We start from the raw sequence: 10,391 nt of genomic DNA on the forward strand, positions 1-10,391 counted from the left end.
AGGGGAGGTTTAGACTAGATATTAGGAAAAATTTCTTTACTGAGAGAGTGGCCAAACATTGGAACGGGCTGCCCAGGGAGGTGGTGGAGTCACCATCACTGGAAGTATTCAAAACAACATGTGGATATGGCACTTAGGGACATGGTGTAGTGGGCATGGTGATGTTGGGTTGATACCAACCGTAAAGTTAGATATAGCTATTTATATTGCAAATCATCTTTCAGTGTTGTAACATAAGCGAGGTACCAGCGCAATTTGAATTTAGCTAAAGACTTCCTATCTCTAGAGTCAAACCTAAGTTTAATTGTCATTAAATCGACAATTATGTTTCTGATCTTATTTTAACTTAATCTTTGTATCCTTTCTAAAGGAATAATGTATTAGCCAGACACAGGAGCATGACAGAAGCACCACAGAACTTGCGTCAAATTGAGATTCCCAAGAATCCCATCAGAAAGGTAAAACTCTTACAAAAAGATTGTGTGTGGGTTGCTTCTGCAGGGACGCAGCAATGTGAAGTGACGCTTGAGTGCAAAAACTCTTGCTCTTTATTCGCTTAGTAACTATGCCCTGTATCAGCTGTACAGAGATCAAAATTGTTTTGAAGGAGAAACTGAAATAATGTGTGGTTCAGAGCTTATAGTTAATAATCATAATAGTTAAACATAACATTAAACTGCTGGTGAGGCTGATTTCTTTTTTGTTTCAGGAGAACTTGCGTTCTTACCTTGCCACTGAGAAGTCCCAACAGATGCCTTTGCTGCAGAAAGAAGCAGTGCAAGGTATATTGACTTCTAGCTTTCCCATGGAAAGGTGCGTCTCCAGCACATGTTCTCCCTGTAAATTTTAGTGAGCCGTGATGAAATTATGCTGAAGCATGCTGGAAATCTGAAGGAAGTTTTGCTGAATTCTCAAACTTTGAGGAAAAAATAATCACTGTATTCTGTGGGTGCTCACATGCAGAAAACTTAAATTGTACCCTGAAAAGAAACCCTTTCCATTCTTCCTTGAATCTTGCAATTATTTCCATCTTCTCTGTCCTGAAAAGAAAATAAGGACAAGAGTGAGCTTTTATATCTGGAAACAGGATCTCTCCCTGCAAAATTCGTAATAAAATTAAATCCCACACGTGTTCTCTGAACCAATGTGTGCTTTGGTTGAAATTTTGTAGCTCACTTTAATGTTGCTCCATCTGGGACACTGGCTGCTTTTTCTGCTATGGCATCTGCTTGTAGCTCTGCTGGAAGAATGCACATTTTTTAGAGAAGTCCAGGATGGTTTTAGAGGAGGACATGTTCCAGTAGCAGAAAAACAACTTTTCAATGCTTTGTGGCCTCTAAAAAGTTCTTTTTCTATACTGGTATGTGATGTTCCCATCTGTAGCGGCCTGACAAAATTATCTGCCTGTGATTTTTGTTCCCCCCCCCCCTTTTTTTTGCTTTTAATCTGATGATTTCTTGCTTTGTCTTGCCTCACAGAGGTTACAAAGGTAAGGAGGAACCTCTTCAATGAAGAGATACTTTCACCATCAAAAAGGTCTATGAAGAAGATGCCTAGAAGCCAGTCAGTATCTGCTGTGGAAGGCTTAAGATACACATGCACTGATGAAGGTGCTAAAGGTAGGACATGACTTGCACATGTAGGATTGTTGTGGAAAAGTTTTTTGCTAAAATTCCTATTTTTGCATCTTCAGTCCTATGAAATGAATAATTGTGATATGTTTTTAATGAAGGATAAAATATTTTAGATAATTGCTGTGGTGTTCGGAGGGTGAATAGGATGGTATTGAAGCTGAAACGTATTTTTTACTGAACTCTATGTTTCAAAACTAATGTTAAAAATGCTTAGTAAAAAAAGATCTGTGAATGAAAGATATCTCAGTATGTTAATTATGTCTGACAGTCAGTACTATTAATGCTGAGGGAGTGGGAAGGAAGTGTAGACACTGGACTCTGAAATGATGATAGCTTATGAGTGCTGGGAGAATGCACAATGATTCTATATTGGCTGTCATTCTTAAACTGAAGCCATAAATGCAGAAAACTGTATGTCTGTATTTGTCCTAACTGCTTTATAATTGTGTGATGTTATAACTCTTGCTTGATTTTTAGATCATCGCAAGTTATTGACCAAGAGAGTTGCAGAAACACCACTACATAAGCAGGTCTCCAGGAGACTACTACATAAGCAAATCAAAGGCCGGTGAGTAAGCTTTTTCTGAATTTCTTCATTAAGTATTGGATGTCTAATTAATGGCTACAAGCACAAGAACCAGGTATCTTCTTTGTGGTCAAAGTGTCATCTTTACGTAAGTCAGTCAGAGAACCAGTTGAGGCTAAGTTCTGTTGTCTGAGTGGGGAAAAACACTGCTTGCTTCATCCTGTAAGTCAGGGTACTTTAATTCTTACAGCTAACTTCTGTTTAGGTTCAGTTGTTGTTTCAAGGGCTTCTGAAGAAAAGGCCTATGCTGTATTTTGTGGACTCCAGGCTGAAACTTAACAGTTCTACATGGAAGTAAATGCTACCTAGACAGTTACCATACTCAATCAAATGTTAATAGGAGGCAAAGTGCTTACTAATTGCTCACTTATAGTAGTCCACAAAGCAATATATTGTTGTAGAATAGAGTACTGCTTTTCAGTCTATGTCTAAGTTCTGTTTCTGTAAATGTGAACAGTATGCTAAGTCCAAAATGTCTGCTGTTTCTCAAGGTCTTCTGATCCAGGTTGTGACACTGGTGTTGTAGAAGAATCTCCAGAGAAGGCCATAAATGGTAAGCACCAATTTTTTTTTTTTTTTTTAATTGAAGGTGGTTTTGATGTGTTGTAGCTTGTAAGATGAGCATGCTTCAATTTAGGTAATTCATGAATAGTCAGTACAAAATTATTGTACCATTCTGTTGGTAGAGCACAGCCTCCTCTGATAGAACTGCTTGCTGCTTTCCAATTTGACAACGCTGCATGGTAGATGTTAAGAAAGAAAGGTAGATAGTAACTCATTTAAATGAAAATACATTAAGGACTTTGAGAGTGAGCAAGATTCTGAGCTGCTGTAATTACTGTCAAACAGCATGTGCAGGTTTTTTTTTAAGGTAACTTCATGTTGTGCTGTGACCCTAATGCTGACCTCTGACCTTAATGATTTCTACTGTAGACCTGGCTTTGTGGAGTGTCTCTTATGTCAGCTACTGCTGTTTCTTATCCCCAGAAAGGAAGAAGAAAACAACATGGTTGGGCAAGCAGGAAGATGAAATCACTAGTAAAAAGAGACAGGAGAATTAACTAATGTAACCTGGGTGTAACTTGAATTGAACATGGCTTTTCTAGCACTCCTTTCCATATAGTTGCTGGAGAGGGATGAGAGTAATCATGACTTAGAGGAGGGGGCACCATGATCTGGAAGGAGGTTTGTATGCATTAATATCCCAAATCCCCAAGAAAGTTGAAGTTTTCTTCTTTGCACGCTTGCCTCCCTACATGAGTTAGTTAGCCGTATGGAAGTTTCCTTAGACTGTGTTCTTTTCAGTTACAAACTCTTCCTCAAGATGTCCCCACTGAGGCTCAATCTCCAATATCCGTACCTTTTCAGAAGCAGGTTTGAGAAGAAGCCCACGCATCAAACAGCTGTCTCTGAATAGGACCTGCTCTGGTGTTTTGTATTCCACTACACAGCCCAGCTTACAAAATTCACGAGTCCATCAGGAACAAGAAGAGGAGAGCTGTACACTGCAGGATGTAGAAGGTACTGAATGTGATTTGAGCAGGCTGATATTGCTGATCTGAAAAGCTGGCATGGATAGCTCCTAAGTTTGATTTGATTTGTCTTTACGAGAGACTGTAAGAAGCTACGAGCTATCATGTAGTATCTTTTGTAGACAGAAATTCATCCCTAGTAATTATTTTTGAATTGGGAATCTGAATTTGGAGGACAGTAAGGCAGCTATTTCTAGGATGAATACACTGCCAACTTAAGAAACCAGTCAGGCCCATCTAAAAGAATACCAGTGATTGTCAGTTTGCATTCCTTAAATGCACTGAAATCCCTGTAAAATATGGGACAGAAATCCTAAAGCTTACTTTGAGACTACTCTGTGGCAGCATAAAGCAATAACTGATGGTATCTGCTGGCTTTCTCAGTAGGATTATCAGCTATAAATGGTGACATTTAGTTCTTTATATTGTACTTACTAGAATCCTTAGTCATGAACCAGAACTTTCTGAAGCTACAAGCTATAAATAGAATAAGAGGCTGAGCTACTTTGTATTTTTTTCCACTAGACTCTTTCTACAAATGGATTAATTTCACATTGGGAAGTAATAATTCTGGTGAAGCTTTAATATTTGGCTAGAAAGAGCATGCCAGGGCTATAGGCTTTGTACACTACTTGTCCATACATCTGAAGTGATTGAGACAATTGTTCGTGGTCGGTTACTTGGTGTTAGTTGAATTGTACTGTTCCACTTTATAGGCATTAAGCGGCATTCAGGGAGCCCTACTGTCCAGACTCCCAGGAGGTTTTTCTTTGGTGCAGTTACTGACACGAACAGTCCTGCAGTGAAGCCTTCACCTGGAAGGAGAACAAGAAAAGACTCCTTACACTTAGAGGAGCTGACTACCTGTCAGGTAGAAACACTTATCTCTCTCTTTCTTCCCAATCCCCTTTTTCTATTCAAGTTTAGTGAGACTTGCACATCTTAAATTTAGCGTTTCTGTTTAATCAAACGTTTTTTGTGTGTTAAATCTTGAGAAGCAAATATCAAGAGAGGCAGATAATACTGCTGGAATAGAATAAGTATGATTCTTTTTAATTTTTTTCTCCTGCAGACTCCTAGAAAAACACCTCATAAATTTGCCCAAAAGCCACTGACTTCTGCTAGTAAGCTACCAAGGAGATCACTTCGCATTCTGTACAGGACACCACAGAAGCTGGAGAATACTCCTTGCAAAAGTCCAGCTGCTAAGCAGACTGCAGCTAAGTGTTTGGGAAAGTACTTTTCTCATCCTGTGCAAGGGGTCAAGTCACCATCTGCCTCAACTGAAAGTAAGAGGGTTCAGTTACTGCAAGTAAGTCCTAAGGCTTGTTCTCCAGTAGAAAGACTTTCCTCTCCTTGCAGAGAGGCTGGCTTACAAATACCAGAACATGAAGGGTTTGCAGTGCTCAATACCTCATTATTACCTCTGACAGATTCAAATCCAGCTGCTTCTTCCCCTTCTGCTGTCCAGGAAAGATGTTTTACAGAACTGCAAACTCCAAGACGTTCCTTGAGATACCTCTCAAAATTATCTTCTCCAGTTGGTACTGAGAGGCAAGTTCTCCCAAAGGAAATTCAGGTGCAGTCAGATCCGTTATCTCATGCAACTGAAAGTACTCCCAGGAAACCTGAAGATCCAGGTTCAAAATTGTGTACCAGCCCACTGAGTGCAGAAATATCACCGCTTGCTGTGAGGCTAGAGCCTCCCTTCAGTTCTCCTCTTCGTGAAAATTCCACAAACACTGTGGCAATCTGCTCTCCTTCCCACGCGCAGGCTGGGGAGTCTGACTGGGAATTTAGTCCATCTAAACAATCTCCTCAAAAATCTCCTGGTATTACTGGCACTTCACTGAGGTCCCTGCTTCACACATCCAAGCAGGCCAAATGTGAACCAAATTCTGGAGGAGAGAACCTCACACTTGCATGTGCAACACCTAAAAATAAGAACAATCATCATGATAGTGGTGGTAACCCTTCTGTAGAAAGCCTCCAGCTTTGTCAGTCGCAAGTTACTGAAAATACCCTTGTATTGGAGAAGAATAAACAGATGGATGTAGAGTCTCAAAAGTCTTCTCCAAGAGAGGTCTCTGAAAACTTGGAAAAGCAGTTGTCTCCAAGGCTGCCTGCTGGAGGGCAGGTACATGCACAGAATGCTGAGATAGAGTGTGAGCAATTGGTTAAGGAGGGGAACTCCAGTGCAAACACCTGTGAGTCCTTCCTAAGTGGTTCTCAAACAGTTAGTGATGACTTGGAACCAAGAACCCTGCTGAGAGAATATAAGCGGCTGAAGGCTCCAAGTCTTAAAAGACATTCCAGATGTGGCCTGAATACTTTGCCTCCTATGCCAAAGTCTGCTCCTGCCTATTCTTTACGCTGCACTGCAGACAGGAGACAGCGGGAGGCTGCAGCACGGATGGGAAATCCTCAGCTTCTAGCCAAGTTCTCTACTCCTAAAAGTCGTTGCAAACTGCCTTCTGCTAGCCCACCAACTTATGAAGTTGAACTTGAAATGCAAGCTTCAGGCTTGCCCAAACTTCGCATTAAGAAAATTGGTTCTTGCTCATCATTGGAAGTTCAACCTGAAGCAAGTGCCAGCAAACCCAAGGGAGGAGAAAGCCCCTTTGGTGATCTTGCTATGACCTGGTGTAGCAAGCACCCGGGAAAACTAGCAGCTGCCTGTGTTTCACCATCCTGCTTTCGCTCTTTCCACAGTACACCTGGGAAAGGTGGAGGACAGACCTACATATGCCAATCATACACCCCAACAAGTTGTACCTCTAATGCCACCTCCCCGTCCCCCTTAGAAGCAGGAGTTCCCCGGACGCCTTCCCCAAAGCAGAAGGGGAAGACTACCCCTGATGCTATCAACGATTGGCCTCGGAGAAAGAGAGCAGCAGGCAGCACTGCTAATGCTAGCTGTGATCAAAGTGAGAAGAATGCTGAAGAACGAAAGAGAATGTCAACAGGCGGAGAAGGAGAGATGAAGATCTTGGAGTATTGTGGCAGCAAAGTAACAAATAATCTTGGGGAATTTGAACTGGAAGGGATTTACAGGCTCCAGGATCAGGCATCTCCTAGCGAATCTGAACCCAGGGCTGATGAGGACTCTGCCATGGGAACTTTTGGCTTGAAATCTCAGAAGCGGGTCTTTACACATCTGTCGCCAGAAAAGGAGGCGAATCATGATGCCAAGAGAACTTGCATTGATAGGTGCAACTTGGATTTCACTGGCTTTTGCACAGATGAGGGCAACAGAAGCAAATTAAGGATGGACTCTGTACTTCCTGAGAAGCCAGGGGCATGTGTGCTTATAACTCCTGAGCAGCACAGTTGTGTAGGGGATGATGATGTCTTCCTTTTGTCAGGTAATTAAGTGGGCATGAGTGACATGTCATTGAAATTCAGAGACTGTTAAAAATGTAGGGGAGAAAAAACCAAAAATGCAACTGTTTTCTGTCTGACTGGGAGAATGAGATGGAGGGGGAGAGTGGGTTGTAAATGATATGGAAGTTACTTATGTGGAGGGGTAGGTTAGGTGTGAGGAGTTTATCAATGGAGTATTAATGATGAGGGAGAGATCAGAGGAATATGAAGGAGCAGGAGGCTAGAGGAATTAAAAGGAAAGTTTGAGAACTTGGGGAGGGAGGATCACAATTGCATTCAGCTGCTCTCTTGTAAATAGTGAGAACTCAAGAGTGAATAAAGGTGGTGTAAAGTAACTAATTGCACAGAGTGGAAGTAACTTGAGGAAAGCGATAGCTCTTCTCTTTGCAATACATGCTGAAATTAGACCAGGGAATTTATTTGGGTTTGTGTTGATGCTGCTAGCTGTTTCTGCCCAGCATCCAGCACTGAAGTTAACTGTCTTAAGTCTAAAGCTTGGCTTCTTCAGTATAGACTGGAGCCTTGCAGGGGGGGTTAGTGCTGTGGACGTTGATATTAACTGGTGCCCCAGTTCTATCTGCCTGTGATGGTGGGCCCATTGAAAATGGGTATCAGGATGATTGCCTTGCTAGCAAGAATGTTGTATTGGTAGGTATTTAACTTTAAACTCCCTCTTTGCTTTTGCTGTGGGTACAGATGATTCAGCTGACCTTGGTGAAACAGGCTGTATCATCTCTATAAGCAAGACCTTGTGAATTTCCAATACTTAATCCAGTATTATTCCAGAAATTACATGTTACGGGGGCTATGGCAGATGTTGTTCTATAGTCATTGCATGCCCTGAAGCATTAAGCTTCAGTGTCTCTTTCCTCTTGCAAGGAAAGGTTTGTATACAGAGGTGTCTTACTCATTCAACAGGTATCACTGAGAAAAATGGGCAAACTTTAAAGCAACATTAGTCCATATTCAGGACGTAAAATAATAGCAGTATTTAGCCTTAAGCTGGTCCTGTAAGAGACTTTGTTACCTACAGGCCTTATCTTTGTATTTCCATACAGTCATGGTTGTAACAACAGTTTTCTTCCAGGACACCGGAGTTAAGTGAAGAGTAACTATGTTTAATACAAGTGAAGAAGAGCTATTCTACTAAACCACCTAAGAAAACTAAATGTGCTAAGAGCTAATTCCAGACTGCTGTTTACCTTTCTTGATGTCAGAAACCCACTGTGCCAGCCTAGATTTTGTTTCAGATAAATTCAAAGTATCTGTTGTACTATAAAATCTTTGGTTTGGAAAGGACCTTTTAAGGTTGCCTAGTCCAAGCCCCCTGCAATGAGCAGGGACAGCTTCAACTAGATCAGGTTGTTCAGAGCCCCGTCCAGTGGAAGTTTTGAAGTAGAATAAAGGCTGTGTATGAGACTTAACTGAAAGTATTAGAGTTGTCAGCTTGCTGCAGCATCTCACTGTGCTTCTCCAGGCTCAACTCCACCCATGAAGAGCATGCTCTCTGCTAGCAGCCTTCTAGCACTGACCCAGTCTCCACTGCTGTGCCAGGGACAGACACCGCCATCTCGGAGAAAGTGTGTTCAAGGTAACCACCTGTGCTGTAAGGAAAAGCTGGGCTTGAGCAGACTAGGTGTGCTCTCCTCTTGCCTGCAACTAAATGAGAACAAAGGCATGCTGTGCTAGGGATTGCTTTTTGTGCAGAAAGCCTGTGGCTGTATTTGCCACTTCTGTATTCAGTGTCTCCATCTTGCATGCTTCTGAGCAACTTGGCATGAACTGTGAAGTTTGGAAGGGAGGGGTAGTAGCAATGAAGAAAAAGAATAGCTTAGCAGGAAGTGCAGCTTGCTGTTCTTGTTTCTGGTTGGTATTTGGCTTCTTGGAGTCACCAATAAACTTTGGCAAACTGTGGCTTTAATTTACTTTTTCTATTTTGTAGAAGAGGAATCCGATGTCTTCCAAAGTACTGCCAACCAGGAACTGTCTCCATTTCATATCATGGCTTCCAGGAAGCGTCCCCTTAGCAGGACTTACACACGGAAAAAGCTGCTCAGCTGAAGTTTGGAGCCAGAAGAGTATGGGCAATTTTGCATTATCCCAGCTGTACAACATCCTTTTTAACAAGGACCTTATATTTGGTGCTGGACTGGAGCTGTCTTGTGTTGGTAGGAGACTGGATGCAAGCATATGACTGGAAATAAGGACCATTTTAAAAGTTGTGGTTTTACCTCAAGTGCAGCATCTCTCCATCCATTCAAAGCCTAGCTCGGTCTTTCTGGCACTTCTCCTGCATGTGGTAGCTGAGTTCTGCAGTGAAGGTTCAATTCTGCTAGGTAAAGAGGGACAATTGTCACTTTTCTACAGCTGTCTTGTAAAATAAACTGATGTCAATTTTCACTGTGTCACTTAATCAGAAATCTGTCTTTAGCCCAAGTGATGGGCGAGGGATTGGGGCTGCAGGAAGAAGGATGCTGGAAGTGAAGGGTACAAAACAAGCTGTGTGCTCCTGCTGTCTATCCTGTCCTGATACTAACTGCATCCCTCTGTTAGTTGCATCCAGTTTGCCACAGCTTAGTGGAAAAATAACAAGCAGATTAACTCTGATGGATTGATGAGTAAATCACTTAGAAATACTTGATAAATGCCAGAAGAGTACAGAGGAGGGGAAAGATAGCTGGGAACAGGGAAGGAGAGGAGTTTGATTCTTTGTATTTTGGTGTATCTGCTCCTGGCCACTGCTGGGTAGGCAGGTGCTGATGGAGTAACTTCACCGTCCTTTTCTGCAAACTTGCAGTGGGCCAGAGAGGACTGGCTGGGAAAACTTCCGTGAGAGGTACAACTTGGAATAACTGGAGATGGCGGTTCAAAGACTACTCTTCACCAAACTGAGTCACTGACTAAATAGTGACTAATTATCTGAGATGTGCTTGCATTCTAACCCCATGAAGACAGCAGGAGCTGTGATTCAGTGCCTGAGCTGTGGCCTACAAGGGGCTAAAATTGTGCATTATCCTGGAAGGGCTGAGGTTTATTTCCCTTAGGATAGCCCTCTGTTTGTGCATGGTGACATATTGGGGAAGTCACCCCACTGTCTAGTGAATGCACAGGAAGCAGAGAGCTACAAAGATAGTGAGAGACGATCCTGAAGCCAGGCATGGCAATGCAGAAATTTGTTACGTGGCTTTAAGACTTTGAGGGGATAGATGGTATTGAATGGTATTAGTTTCCTGGAATTGCTATTTATTGCAGGAA

At 42.1% G+C, this 10,391-nt stretch overlaps 1 protein-coding gene across 1 annotated transcript in view; it reads left to right on the top strand.

Moving 5' to 3' along the window:
• The window catches only part of TICRR (TOPBP1-interacting checkpoint and replication regulator), a gene marked incomplete at its 5' end in the record, with an annotated part of 18,126 nt that extends 8,929 nt beyond the window's left edge, over window positions 1-9,197 (top strand). Inside the window, 10 exons of the mRNA XM_010281521.1 lie at window positions 371-458; window positions 710-782; window positions 1,479-1,619; window positions 2,112-2,202; window positions 2,712-2,773; window positions 3,589-3,741; window positions 4,469-4,623; window positions 4,825-7,117; window positions 8,614-8,727; window positions 9,079-9,197. Of these exons, the coding sequence (XP_010279823.1) occupies window positions 371-458; window positions 710-782; window positions 1,479-1,619; window positions 2,112-2,202; window positions 2,712-2,773; window positions 3,589-3,741; window positions 4,469-4,623; window positions 4,825-7,117; window positions 8,614-8,727; window positions 9,079-9,197 (3,289 nt within the window). The remainder of the gene's footprint in view (window positions 1-370; window positions 459-709; window positions 783-1,478; window positions 1,620-2,111; window positions 2,203-2,711; window positions 2,774-3,588; window positions 3,742-4,468; window positions 4,624-4,824; window positions 7,118-8,613; window positions 8,728-9,078) is intronic.
• Window positions 9,198-10,391: the final 1,194 nt, after the last annotated feature.

Source organism: Phaethon lepturus, unplaced genomic scaffold, assembly GCF_000687285.1.
Source record: "Phaethon lepturus isolate BGI_N335 unplaced genomic scaffold, ASM68728v1 scaffold18492, whole genome shotgun sequence".
NCBI lineage: Eukaryota > Metazoa > Chordata > Aves > Phaethontiformes > Phaethontidae > Phaethon > Phaethon lepturus.